This window comes from Culex quinquefasciatus, chromosome 1 (genome assembly GCF_015732765.1).
Source record: "Culex quinquefasciatus strain JHB chromosome 1, VPISU_Cqui_1.0_pri_paternal, whole genome shotgun sequence".
Lineage (NCBI taxonomy): Eukaryota > Metazoa > Arthropoda > Insecta > Diptera > Culicidae > Culex > Culex quinquefasciatus.
In genome coordinates this window covers 31698470-31713798 of record NC_051861.1, presented here as the reverse complement: position 1 = coordinate 31713798, position 15329 = coordinate 31698470, and the positions used below count along the sequence as shown (strand labels likewise).

Here is a 15329-nt window from a genome sequence, read left to right as displayed (position 1 = left end):
GAAAAGGGCCGTTTGTTTATCAAATCTTCCGCGAGGTGTAGTGCTTCATTCGGGCCGCTTCTCCGGTCAACGTTGAGGAAGATGTCCATGGCTTTGGTCTGGGTCAACCTGCATCAGCACCACGTTCCTAAGTGCTACTTGCGGCGGGGCTTTTGCTTCTTGTCCGTTACACTTGCGATGGTGGAGGAGCTGCTCTTCTTCTTTCCCGATGGTCTGCAGTGGCGATTCGTTCCGAAGTTCCGATCCTTCGGGGTGATGGCGGCCAGATTCGTTTCGTCAACCAGCGGACGGGCCGCGGGCTTGGCCGGTTTCCTCTCTCCTTCGGAACCTTGGCCTGTGGTTTGCTTCTCCTGCGGTGCAGCGGTTGTTCTTCGTTGTTTGTCCGTTAGCCTGCCTAGGAAATTTTCGCCTTCTGCGCCCTCTTCTGCTGCAGCTGATGTGGCCTCGACGACGATCCAAAAATTATGAGCTGAAGTGGGGCGCAGCAGGCTGAGATTTTGGACTGCACGCGCTTACACTCACACACACACATATGTAACCGCTCGTAAATTTCGAGGTGATTCTGATAGAGTTATCTAAGCCCGCTCTCACGCACACTAGCACGCCATTTGTTTTGCTGGACTGTACAAAATTTAACCTCAATCTTTTTCGTGTACGTACACGCAATACATACGCACGTAGATAACTCTATTCCGAGGCTGGATTTAATTTCATTTCCGTTTTGCGTAACCGTGCAGCAACATCACAGAGGAGCAGCTACATTTTGATACCTTTATTGCCCCAACTCTTATGGTTCCGCCAATTTCAAATTTCATGTCCAGTATCAAAAACCCTGAAGTTCAGAGGCGACTCGTGCCCGAATGAAGTACCTGTTCAATGTTAAAAAATGTTTTTAATGCTTTTTTCTTTCCAATGGCTTTTATTTTTACGTTTTATTATTTTTATACTATTATAATTTTCTGTTTATGTAAATAATTAATTAAAATTATGATTAGGACGGTTTTTATCTCGTTAAAATGTATTTTTAAGACTTACTTAATCATTAGCGTGGGGAATGTGGAAAAATAGAGCAATCGCTCTGTCATCCTTATCGAAATTCAACTGAAGTTATTGAATATTATACTGAATTTTAAAACTATTTATCAGAATGTTAGAAAAAATAGCACATCCTTAACAAAAGAAAACTGTTTGTTGGGCTTTTTAAGCCCAACTAATATTGAACTAACTTGGTTACTATTCAAAAATTAAATTGACATTTTACTCTATACTTTTTAGAACCAGGTCATATCGCTTTTAATCCTTTGTCAAATTTTTAGAGAATTGAATTTACTCACTGTTATGTCCTTATGGTTTTGGAATTCTATTTCCGAATAAAAAGAAGGGCTTTTGATGTTATAAACAAAACTATATTGACATGAATCCGAGTTAATTAAAATATTTGTTTTTGGCATCAGTGAAAAAAAGTTTTCAGAACAAATTCATGCTACAATATATGATAATAATATATTCAACTAGAGTGAACCGGGACTACAGTCTGAATAAACACAGTCATTTTTGGAGCATTTAATGGCTTCAAATCTTTAACTTTTTTAGGACTGCATCCGCTTTAAATAGAACCATCCGAATAATAAAATAACGATCATGGTTGAATCTACTGTCATAATTGGGTCCTAAAATGAAGCTTAGATTGCTGATATTATTGTTTACAGCGATAAAGCTTATTTTTCTGAGTACAATGACCCTTTGTACGAGCACAAAGAGTTTAAAATGGATTTTTAAATCAGTTTTGAAAAATTAACCTCGCGGTCCTTCTTGACAGAAAAGCTCCTACTTGACAGCTCGTTCCAAGGGGACCATAGTTGATCCATCGGAAAAATGTTGTCTTGTCAAAAAAAAAAATTTGAATTAAAATGAAAAACGTTACTTAATCCACCTTTAGGTGGTTGGTGCCTTCCTCATATTCATAAAGTCAATACATTCAGTAAAAATAGCAACATTCCCCCTTAACATGTTTAACAAATCAACTTTATTACTCATTTCTTTTGATATGGTTCGCAGACCATCAATATTTCTGGCTCATCGGCAAGGTCTGATAAAAATACCTATCCAACGATAGTTCGCATGGAAGATTCAGACAATATTTTTATCACAATATCTGAAATCAAACCTCTAAAAAGTGTATAAATAACACTTAAGTGCCAATAACTTTTAATAGGGTTGTCAGATCCTTGATGTTTTAGGCTCATTTGAAAAGTCTTTCGATTATCTAACTAACGATGGGTCGCATGATAGACCCGGACATCATTTTTACTGAAATATCTGAGATCCGGCCTCCAAAAAGTGTATAAATAACACTTAAGTGCCAATAACTTTTGATAGGTTTGTCAGATCCTTGATGTTTTAGGCTCATTTGAAAGGTCTTTCGATTATCTAACTAACGATGGGTCGCATGATGGACCCGGACATCATTTTCATTGAAATATCTGAGATCCGGCCTCCAAAAAGTGTATAAATAACACTTAAGTGCTAATAACTTTTGATAGGATTGTCAGATCCTTGATGTTTTAGGCTCATTTGAAAGGTCTTTCGATTATCTAACTAACGATGGGTCGCATGATAGACCCGGACATCATTTTACTTAAATATCTGAGATCCGGCCTCCAAAAGTGTATAAATAACACTTAAGTGCCAATAACTTTTAATAGGGTTGTCAGATCCTTGATGTTTTAGGCTCATTTGAAAGGTATTTCGATTATCTAACTAACGATGGGTCGCATGATAGACCCGGACATCATTTTTACTGAAATATCTGAGATCCGGCCTCCAAAAAGTGTATAAATAACACTTAAGTGTCAATAACTTTTGATAGGATTGTCAGATCCTTGATGTTTTAGGCTCATTGGAAAGGTCTTTTTAATACCTTTCTGAAAATGTATAACATGACAGGGTTTCTTACAAAAACCACCCTTTTTACAATCTTCCGGACATACGCCAAAATCGTTTTTTTAGCATAACTTTTGAAGTACTTTACTAAACTTCATAATTTTCAATAGGGACTTATGGGACCCCAAGACGAATCGAATGAGACCAAAACGGTCCAAATCGGTCAAGCCAGTGCTGAGATAATCGAGTGCATATTTTTTGGTGCACAGACCCACATCCCTACACACACACACACACACACACAGACATTTGCTCAGAATTTGATTCTGAGTCGATAGGTATACGTGAAGGTGGGTCTACGAGGTCAAATTAAGAAGTTCATTTTTCGAGTGATTTTATAGCCTTTCCTCAGTAAGGTGAGGAAGGCAAAAAGTGATCAGAAATGGTTTTTTATCGTGTTTTTTACCGTTGTACATAAAAATTGACATAGGGCTTTAGTACCCAATTCTTCTCATGTGTCCCGATCTTGAAAAAAGCACAGTACTTTTTTGTTTCAATTGTTTCAATTCAATCTATCAATCACACTATCTTAACTTAACATTACATCACTTTCCAGTAGAGCAAGAATCCACTAGTAACCAAGAAGATCGAAGAGGTTCAACGCGCGCAGTTGAACATTCCAGTTTTAAAACAAGCCATCACCAGTCTGCGCAAAACAGTCTGATGCCTAAAAGTGCGCCAAATATAGAGCAATATCTGTGGTGCTCTCGCGCTCTCTCATTTATTCATGCTCTCAACGTGTTGTCAACGCACTGGCTTGTTTACCTTTTGCATGCAGCTCCCTGGAGAGCTGAGCGAGCTAAGTCGGCTGGGGCCTGGGGGTGGCATTTCGCTCTTTCCCAAAAATGCTGTCAGTTGACGCTCTCAGATTGAACCATATTTACCAACACATCGATACTGCCGCTGCGTATGAATAGGAAGCTCTTCACATATGTTGATTTTTTTCTGTATGGAGATTTTTCCCCCGACGTTCAGGGGGTCGGTGTTGAACGCGACGAGCATTTGCGCGTGGCCCGCTAGGCTGGCTCGCTTTAGTATTGGTGGGTTGTAAAGAGAGGTAAAGAGTAAAGGGTGGCGAGCCAACGCTTTTTCGGTGCATGCAGCGCTGCTGAACATTGGGAGTTGATTTTGTTACCGTATATTCAAACAAAAATTGTAATAAACAATTATTGTATGTTGCTAATTTAAAAAGCACCGTGGTACTTAAAAAAAATTGTCCGCTTGAAATTGGCTACCTGTTCAATGAACAGGTTGAACAGGTGGACGAGTCACCTCTGCTGAAGTTTGATACCCATATTGCCCCAACTCTTATGGTTCCGCAAATGTTCCCTTATCGGAACATCCCCGGGGCCTCCAGGTGTTGGCCACTACTGCCAAGCGCTTGCGAGAGGAGCTGAGCTCCTCTCGCTTCGGTGGTAGACCACCGACTGAAGCCAGCTTTCAAATTTCCCGTGGTTTTGTAGGGAAGAGAGAAGGCTGGCGCTCGCGAGAAGAGCTGAGCTCCTCTCGCTTCGATGGTAGACCACCGACTAAACTAATGCTGTGGAGGGGGTGGCGTTTATATTTATATCAAAACCGTCGGCCGCGCTGCTTCTGTGATTTTCCCCTCTGCTTGGGGAAGGCGTTTCATTTTTCGGTTTCATTTGGAAATTTTGGATTGCTACCCTGTATAGAGCCCTAAGACGAAGTTCTTCGTCAAAAATATTTCCAAAAATTGAGATTATAACTCACTTACTTTGAATACTGTTCTTGCATGCTATACCACCGAGCTAACTAAGCTCTGTACAAAACAATCTCTTGAATGTTTATTTAAGTTTAACAGTTGCCATAGAAAGCCTCTGGCTACAGGCGGTTCACAGAACGCGTTCCAAACTTTGAAGAGAACGGCACGAAAAAGTGCATTCTGTTTTTGGAACGAAAAGCAATGGCTCCTGCGCGGTGGGTTCAGTTCGTTTTGAAGAAAGAGAACGAACGCAGAACGGGTTCCGTTTAAATTGCATGACTGAACAGAACCGGTTGATTTCGCCAGCTCCAGCTAGAACCGGTTATTGCATTTGAGCTAGAATTCTTTGAGAATTCTTGCAAAGTTCTGGCAGGATGATGGCAATGTTCTAGTAAGAATATTTTCGCTTTGCTAGAATTCTGTAAGAATCCTGTGAGAACGCCGTGACTGGGATGTATGGGACAAACTTTAAATGCGTTTTTCTCAGCTTGCTGTTTTTGCATATGGGACATTTATGCGAAAGTTGGATTGAAGGTGAATATTGCGAAGACGAAGTATCTGCTGGCAGGAGGAACCGAGTCCCTTAGGGCTCGCATAGGACCGAGCGTGACTATCGACGGCGACGAGTTCGAGGTCGTGGAGGAGTTTGTGTACCTCGGATCGTTGGTAACGTCGGAAAACAACTGCAGCAGAGAAATTCGGAGGCGCATCATCACCGGTAGTCGTGCTACTATGGACTTCACAAGACCCTACGGTCTGGTCATCTTTCCCGGCGTACAAAGTGCACCATGTACGAATCGCTGATAAGACCGGTCGTTCTCTACGGGCACGAGACGTGGACGATGCTCGAGGAGGACTTGCAAGCGCTTGAAGTTTTCGAACGGCGAGTGCTAAGGACGATTTTTGGCGGCGTGCGTGAGAACACTGTATGGAGGAGAAGGATGAACCCCGAGCTGGCGCAACTCTACGGCAAGCCAAGCATTCGGAAGGTCGCCAAGGCTGGCCGGATCAGGTGGGCCGGACACGTCGCAAGAATGCCGGACGCGCTGGATGCGCGCCAACCGAACCAGACTATCAATCCGGTGAAGTTGGTGTTCAATTCGGAGCCGGTTGGAACGCGGCGGAGGGGGGCGCAACGTGCAAGGTGGTTGAACCAAGTGGAGGAAGATCTGGAAAGTGTGGGAGTTCCGCAGCGGAATTGGAGAGAAGCAGCCCAAGACCGAGTTAGATGGCAACGCATCTGGAGACAGCTCATGACCCGGAGGTTGTACGAGCAGTAAAAGTAAAAGTAAGTAAGTCAAGACGCTCGTAGAAAGCGTCTTTCTCGTCATCGGGCTTGTCGTTCGTCGGAGCGTAGATGTTGATCAGGCTGTAGTTGAAGAATTTGCCCTTTATTCTCAACACGCAGATCCGGTCATTCACCTTCCACTTGATGACTCGGTTCTTCTGATCCCCAATCACTACCACTGTAGTAGATGTGGTACTTGAAAGAGGTGTTGGCGATGGGGTCCACCGCCGTGAATTCTCGCTCTCCATGACCGGGTAATCGAACTTCCTAGATGGCGGTCACATGCACGTTCAGCTTGTGCGGCTCCCGGGCAAGAAGGCCAGCACGTGCAGGATCTTGGAGAGTTCGAACGTTCAAAGTACTGAGTTTCCGATCGTTGTCCTTTTTACAACGCTTGGTCTGATGCCGATTAATCCGTCCTGAATTTCTTCTTTCGTTTTTCTGAGTAGGTGATTTGCTTCAGTATGCCGCCTAACCAGGGCTGCGAATACCTAGTCTCGGGGTGGGGCTGCCACCTTGCAGTTTCCGGGACCCAGCTGCGGTTTTCTCTCGCCACCGTAACGGGGATTTTGTCTCGAAGCCTAACGGTAGGGAGAGTGGGAGACTTGATCCCCTTTTTTGTATCGCACATAACTCTGTCAATTTCTCACAAAACTATGATCTTTTTGCATGAATTGAAAGCTTAAACATTCATCTATGTTTGGCTAATACGGGTATTTCATCAGATGAACTCTTCGAATCATGCCAAGCGTTTTAGAAAAATATTTTAAACCGGCATTTCAAAAATGTTAGGGATAACTTGATCCCCCTTTCAGCATTACGAAGAAATCTTAAGCAAAATGTTTCTTATTCATCCAAACTTTTAATTTTCTATAAGTTACAGCAATTCCACATTAAACCTGTACGTTTGTGTTCAAAATATAACAAGTATAGCATGCAAAATATTTAAAAACATAAAATTTCCTTTTTTAGACCAAAATTGAGCATGTTTACAAAAGCTGGAAATTTTTGTTTACAAAACTTTTGAAAAAAAGGTTCAAACTGCAGTATGTTATGTACAACTATACTAAAGGAAACTATGTACGAAAACCCAGCCCAATTATTTAATCTTGAGGCTGATTCCAGTGACTGTAAAAATGCAAGGATAAAGTCTCCCTAAACGCACTTTTTTAAACAATTGATTGTAAAAATAGTATGACGATAAATTTAACTTCAAATGCGTAAGGGTTTTGGAGTTGATATATTTATCAAACAATTCATGTATAAAACATATTTTTTGGAATAATTTTTCAGTGTTTTCTATACTTATCAAAACAAAGAAAAAAGATCTCTTGGCAGTTTTTTGCAGCACTTCTTAGAAAAATGTGTGTCACTCAATCTAAACATTTTTAAATTTTTTTCTTTGTTTTCTACAATAAGTTTTAGTCAATTTCGCACAACTTTCTAGAACAAAGCTAATTGTTTTACCCACATGCTGACGAGATACAGGCTTGGGATCAAGTCTCCCCGGGGATCAAGTCTCCCCACTCTCCCCTACAGCTACACCCGCCGAAGAGGGTGGAGCTCCCCTTACCCTGTGAGCATACTACCAAAGTTTCCACCGGGGGTTGGTTACCCGATCTCTGCAATGGTTACTAGTATCCCGGCCAGCACCGCGGGGGGGGGCAGGGTATCGGAGTTACAAGACAAGAGGCTAAAGGACCACTTGGTGGATCTATTTTATACCTACGGTACATCATTATGTACGCGTTGTCCAGTCGTTCGCTGACCCAGTGATATTTGTGTACTGTTTTTAACCCGGATCTAAAATAATAGATGAAATTTGTGTTCAAGTGTGTGTGTGTCATCATGTCACCCACTGTTTTAAAGAGTGAGGAAGGCACCAACCACATAGTCTAATCTAATCTAATCAGACCCTAGCGCAGCCAATCTTTCGAAGGGATCCTGGAGAGTGCCTTAGGTTAGATGACGCCTAGCACTCTTCTTGTCATTCATTAACATTTGCAGTGCACCATTGCATCGGAATGCATTGAAACATCACAAGCGTTAAAGCGGCCAGGCCTACTGCGTAAAGCCGTGTCGCAGAGATGATCCGTAATTGGGTTGAGTTTGAGCACTGAGTGTTCGAACAACAACACAATTCTGAATCGACAGGGGAGGAAGAAGCGTGGGGACACACCACCATACGCTCCGAGATTTTAGTTGTATTCGTTGGGAGCACCATGCTAAGAAGGTTTGGTACTCCGGGTCCTTCTGGGATGAGACATTGTATTTCCACGAATGCCCTGGACACTATTTGCCGTGGTTATAGCGCCACAACTCGCTCTCTGAAACAGTATTCCTAATTCCAGTCCAAGCACACTGTCGTAGATTTTGACCTAACCCGAGCAAAAGTCTTCTCTTTATTTCAAGATCCCACCACCCACCACTTGAAACAAGACTGCTCGCTTCTACACTAAACACCAGACTAAAGACCTCGCTCTGAACTGCGATGCACCAAAGATCCTCTCCCGCTACCAATGATCCGAAGTACACAGACACACGCAAAACCCTCTCATTCCTACCACGCGCGTCGCGCGTCTTTAACGCTCTTCAGAATCGTTGCTTTCATTCGTATCGCTTTCTTTCTTCCAACACCAACGCTTCGCGTTGCGCCGGCTACACTCGACGCTTGCGACGCACTAATACAGTCGCACACGCGCTGCTGGTCTATTTAAAAGCACACCGATGTTGCTCACTTCGTGTGCGTCGTCGCCCGTTCGAAATTCGACACTAATAATGCAAATGGTCATAAATGACTTCTCTAAAATATTTCGCACTGATTCTCATATTCGAAGCTACTTCTACGAAACAATATAATGTACACGCCTTATCTGCGACACACACCAAGTCGTCATGGCCTAGTGGTTAGCATTTTTGCTTACCAATCCAAAGGACGGGGGTTCGAACCCCGCCTCGAGCGACAATGATTTTTCGTTCATATTTATCATTTCTAATTTCTGTGTTCTAATCTTTCTCGTTGGGAGCAGATGGGCATCGAACCCAGAACCATTCGCTTACAAAGCAAATACCGTAACCAGTCAGCCACGGCTGCTCCTGAGGAAGGCACCAACCACATAGGTGGATTAAGTAAGTTTGTTATAAAATTTTTATAAGTCCATAAGCGTGTTAGTTTGGCCAAACATTTCCCCAACAAGTTTGTTTGAGATAGTATAATGGCGGCTTTACGCTCCATACAGTTTTTAAACTTGTATGAAAGTTTTGTTACGAGGGGAGGGTAAAAACCTGTTTTTGGCGTTACGTTAGAAAATAACGCTCAAATGATTGTATGGAACCGCGATTCATCTCCACGTTGAGGTGAAGACAGAACAATGACAAAAAATTCAACACATTGTATTGGTACAAACGTTTTCTTTAAAATTCTAGTTTAATTACCTTGGCATCCGGCAGCGTTGCGTCAACATCCTTCAGAAATGTGCGAGATAAATGAGCGATGCAGAGAAAAACCTGCACGAATGACGACCGTACAAAATTGTTAACATCGGCGTCATTCTCTCTGACGTAGCGGTAAATTATTCGAAAATGCGCATCGATAGAAAAATCGAAACTCAGGGCAACGATTGCCCTGATTTGGGCCCAGCAAAAGTCCGTTACGATACCTGCAAAACAAATTCAGTTTAGATACACATCAATTTCTTTTCGTATAGAAAATTGCATACCTTGGAATGGAGGCCAATACTTATGCTCCTCGATAAACATCGCCTTTAGCTTTTGATAAAAAACCGAAATGCCCAGCCACGAGTTGTCGTTTGTAATCATATCACCAAATGTGAATATCATTGGGTTTTCGGAACTGCCGGGAATCGCCACATCTTTAACAAATGTATAGTTAAAAATGCGCTTTTCTGACTTCAGATCTTTCATTTCAGCGCACAGTTTGCCAGTGGCATCTGTGCCGACCACGAAAAACGGAGGTTTGGGTGTTGTCTGCTCGTCGTAACGCTTCCTCTCCAGATGCAAAATTTTCAGCTGATCGTAGCTTAATAGGATAATTCGGAGTGGTCCAACACTTACTTCCTGAACGAACCTAGAAAAAAATACAATGAAAAGAATAAGTAAAACGAATTTGGAGTTAGGAGAGAGAGAGAGAGTCCACTCGGTCCAAATGTAAACATCAACTGAAGTGAGTAGGATTGACTCTTTGTTTTGGCAGTGCAACAATAAAAAAATGATAGTGTCTTACCTAAAGCTAGACGACGAATCTTGACGTGTCCTAGGATAAGCAAGTTCTTCCTGCCATAGAGCGATCAGGTCCGCAATTGGTCCACGTCCGGAACACTTCTGATTGAGTCGACCGGATCTTATTTTCTGTGCAACCTGCTCGGATACTGGCCATATTTTACCAGGAGCAGTAGAACTTGGATCGCCGTATTTGTTTATCAGGTCATCGACATGAGCCTTCGGCATTTTCTTCTCGAGGGCTTTCTCATGTACTCTCCGCATCCATCCCCGAACTTGAGCGGCCTTCGGTACAGAATGCTCGCAATGCTTCAGAGGCAATCTAGTCGAATGTACCACGAATGACTTTGACCCGTCTGGGCGGTCTGGGGTTTTGGTATCATGTACCAGTTTGTACAGATTGCACGGTTCAGAGGTTCCAGAGGTACAGTAGACTTGAATGATTAAATGTTCGACCGACTTGACGAAATAGTTGTTGTTGCAAGCTACAAAACCGCACTGGAACCCCTTAGCGCGAAACTCTGATGTTACATAGCCACCGTAACCATTTGCCAGCTTGAGCATTCCACGTTTATCCACCGACTTGAATTCATTCCATTCTTTTTCAGGAATAATAATCTCACCGATTGTTGAAAAAGAGTAGTTGTTAAAATTGTAGTTGTGCTTTCCGTCCCAGTTTAGTCTCTCCATGCAAATGTTGCAAACGCAGTCGTCAGGATCGTTTTGGACGCGCTCAACTCCTCACAGTGTTGATACGCCCCTGATTTGTACTGGATCACCATGTGGTTGATATTGTCGACGTTTTTCTGAATCGGCCGCCATCGGAGTGCTTTACAAACTTCGGTAAATTCGGGTTGATCCAAGTCGAAGTTTTCGATATCGGTGTGAGACGAATAGTAGACAGAAAACTTATTTTTTTCTGAATTTGTAATCTTTCGTACCATCTGTAAAAAAGAGATAAAATATGGAGACAAAGCTTCAGTTATAACAATCTAATGGTCTCAACAGCATGTATGAATGAGGTGAAAAGATAAAACTAGATCTAGAGCAAACAGGAATGTGAGCTAGCACATGTTGCTACCAAAAGTGGGTTCACCCCCACGTGTGCCGGAAAAACGACTTCTACTTGAATACTTTATAATGTATACTATATACTTATTTGTATCTGCCCTAGGATTTGAGATCCGGCCTCTAAAAAAGTGTATTAAAAATACTAACTTACAACTTTTGATAGGGTTGTCAGATCTTCAATCTATTAGGCTTGTTGGAAAGGTCTTTTGATTACCTATTCAACGATGGGTCGCATGATAGATCCAGACATCTTTTTCATCAAATTTTTGAGATCCGTCCTCAAAAAATTGTATAATTAACACTTAAGTGCTCATAACATCGCACTGAAAAATTCTTTCAAATACCTTTCTACTTGTCTAAACTTCAGTCCGGTTATAATCGTGTGCATATTTTTCGGGGCACGGACTTACAGACAGACATTTGTTCAGAATTTGAATCGATAGGTATACGTGAAGGTGGGTCTACGAGATCGAATAAAGAAATTTTTCGAGTGAGGTCAAAGTGTTTCTTTAAAGAAACTCGCGCTAGTTCCGCACGAGTTTTGCCACCATAAGCTAGTATGCAGATCGGAAGGAAAGGGGTCAAGAAACAGCTTTACAAACAGTAGAACAAAGGAGAGGGAGCAATTTCTTGGGAATTTACTTCACCCTCTCTGACTTGCTTGCGCTGCCGCTGCTGCCCATTTGATTTTTTTCTAGACCGGTTCCTTCCGAAGTGCGTATACCGCTCATCTTGGAACTGAAACTTTAGTGCCGCACTCGATATTTCAAGCAAAACAATGTGAATGAGCAAACGTGGACTTGTAAACAAGCAGGCTGTCCTGCTCATATCAAATGTAAACATCCACTGACATGAGCAGGGCAGTCTGCTTGTTTATAAATCCACATTGGCCCATTTACATTGTTTTGCTTGATTTTTTCAAATTTCATTCGAGTTCCAAACACACTGACAAATGACGTTCGATTGAACAAAAACTGGCACCGACTCTTTAAACGAACGCACAATTTTTCACCTAAACTGGAACCACTTCATAGACAAATCCAGCGAAAGCTCAACGCTGCTTTTTGATGGTGAGAGATTTGACAGCTCCCATACTAAATGTCTCGATTTTCATACTTTTTGTTAATTTTCTTCTAAAATAAAACACTTAACATATGAAAACTATATATTTTTGGTGCCCAAAATTCCTGCTGAATCGAATGGTGTACTTATCTCAATTGCAAATTTTTCGAACAGTTTTTATTTTAATAATATTCTAGACACATTTTGTGCACCTAATCAATCAATACTTTTATCATAAATAATCATTTTATTGCTTAAAAATTGAATTTTCCTGAGCTCCCTTATTCAAATACATGGAAGCTGTCATTTCTAACACCATTGGCCACCTAGCGGCCATTTCAAACTGGATACGTCTATTTTGAAATGTCAAAAGAGGATCTACACTGTAACTGAAAATCGCACTTTGCTGAGTTCGTTTTCGCACTTTTTCACACGATTTTTTCAGTTCGACTGCGATTACACAAAAAAGTGTAATCGTAGTTGAACTGGAAAAATCGTATGGGGAGGTGCGAAAACAAACTCGGCAAAGTGCGATTTTCAGTTACAGTGTAATAGAGATTGTTTACTAACATTGAGCTGAGCTTGTCGATAAAAAAATGTTCCGGGTTTGAAAGTTCGCTGAAGGAAGAGGAACTGGCGTTAAGAACCGGTAAAGACACCGCAAACGAGGAGTGTGTGGCCAAGTAGAAAGCACAACAGTGGAACGTCGTCGGTGGAATGTTTCGTTATGTCCGAATTAACTTAAGCGATGACGAAGCTAACTGCTCTGGCACCGGAGGCGGAAACACAAGTTAGCATTGGGCTTGGATCGACAAATTCCACACACGGGACGGGCTGTAGTTTCGCCAACGGCTAAACCCGAAAAGGACGAAAAGGAATATGAAGGTAATCGCCGGTCGAGGAATAGGACGCTGTCATCAAGAAACTGGACGGCAAGACAGGTCAGCCCGTAGCAGATGCTGATCAACACAGAGGCCGTTCCGGTGCAGCGCATGGGGTAGAGTATCGTCATGATGGAGATTTGATGCTGGAATCGAAGCCAGCTTTGGCGTCGGTTCTGCTGTGGATCGAACCATCAAAAAAGCGGACGAGCTTTGATAATTGGTGGTCAAAATGAAGCGAGTAGTTATAATTGTTGAAATATAGTACATTTTTAACACTAAATACAAATATTAAATTACTCAATTGCAATACTGTCGAGTGTCATGTTTCTGTAGTTGTTTCCCGGCGGGACCTGGGGATCTGTTCATCACCTGGCCCATTCGGAGGAGGAAGATTGGTTTGGTGAATCGTAATCGGGGGGAGCGTTCTTAGCTGTAAACAAATTGGCATCGGTCGGAGTAATATAGAACCGTTCGGGAAAAAAGTCAAGTTCGCCGGAATAGCGAACGGAACAAATCACAATGCTCTGTGTCGGTCTGCAACCCTCAGGAGGCGGAAGTGTACGCCAAGCACAGACTGCTCGAGGCCAAGCAGTATACCACCTTCGGGTTGAACTTTATGTACCGTCATCTGGGGTGAATCGCACTTAAAGATTTTAAATTTGGAAATGGATGCAAACATTTTGTTGGTCTGAGTCTGTTCTATCCGAAACCAACCAGAAAAAAAAAACAAAATATTGTGCTCTAACATGTTTAAAACTGCTGCTCCAATTCGCCCCAGTTGACGGTATGACGTTAAGCGGCGACAAACAACTTAAACCAGGGGTGCCCAACCTTTTGGCCATGCGGGCCAGGTCTGATTTATCTTAAGCAGTGGCGAGCCGGAATTAATATTTGCAGGGTGGTTAAAAATCTTCGCGGATTTCGCGATTTTCGCGGCGCGGATTTCGCGGATTTCTGTTGAATGTTCCTGTGGGTCTATCTTCAAGAATACAACGTAGATTTCGATGGCTAGTGAAAATGTTTGTCTAAATCTAGTATTTCCAGAAGAAAGAACGCAAATTTATCTAAATCCTGCTCGGTGAGAGCAATTTAGATTTCCGCGAAATCCGCGAAATTCGCGAAAATCGCGAAGATTTAACCACCCTGTATTTGATAATAGTTGAAATAGTAAACACATTTTTTCAATTTTTTTTATGATTGGGTTCTTTAAAAGCAAATACATAAAAGAACTAGAGTTGCAAATATGATTTATATATCTTGATTTTAAAAATAAAAAACAAACAACATTCAAAAATTTGTTTATTTGACTTATTTTAATTTTTGGTTGTTTAAAATTTTATATATATTGTTTTTGACGATTGCAACTAAATACCTTGATATATTTTTTTATAAAAAAAAACATATCAATTTCAATGATCTTTGCAAGTTTTTGAAGTTTTTGATACATTGTTCAATATTGTAAAAATATTTCCAGCGATCTATTTTCAGTGTGAATAATTTGATTTTCAAGCTTTAAAAAAAACTTTATCACTAAAAAGTTGTTCTGGAAAAATACATTAGTTTTGCATACTTATTGATTTAAAAAAAAGAAAAAAAAAACTTCAAAACTGAAAGAAATAACATTTCTGGAGTTTTTTTTTAAAAAGGTCCAATAAACCAAATTTCCAGTTTTTGCTTTTTGGGTGTTTTCAGAACCACCTTGAGTCAGGGGTATTGAAAAACACCCAAAAAGCAAAAACTGAAAATTTGGTTTGTTAGTCCTTTTCAAAAAAAACTCCAGATTAAGTTTCTTTTTGTAAATTTTAAGACAACAATCCAAGTTTTTCCATAAATTTAACAATTTTACGAAATGGATATTTTTGTTTTTGCTGCACAATTTTTTCAGTTAAAAAATATCAATATAAAAATTATAAGAATTTATGTCAAGCATGAAGAATGTTCTTATAATATGTTAAAATTTGATCTTAAGCTTATTTTTTAATTTCAGACAATAATTTTATTTATTTAATACTTCATGAACAGCCTTAAGGGCCGGTCATAGAAATATTTTAAAAGCCGTCGCGGGCCGGATGAAATGGCTTCACGGGCCGGACTGACTTAAACTGTCCACGGTTCCGTC

The 15329-nt window shown here is 41.2% G+C and overlaps 1 protein-coding gene across 1 annotated transcript in view; it reads right to left on the bottom strand.

Moving 5' to 3' along the window:
• LOC119769475 overlaps nt 1-13338 on the bottom strand; it is a 49734-nt gene extending 36396 nt beyond the window's left edge. The window contains exons 1-3 of the mRNA XM_038262052.1: nt 13220-13338; nt 9674-10041; nt 9390-9613 (exon numbers count right to left, since the gene is read on the bottom strand). Of these exons, the coding sequence (XP_038117980.1) occupies nt 9390-9613; nt 9674-10041; nt 13220-13338 (711 nt within the window). The remainder of the gene's footprint in view (nt 1-9389; nt 9614-9673; nt 10042-13219) is intronic.
• Nucleotides 13339-15329: the final 1991 nt, after the last annotated feature.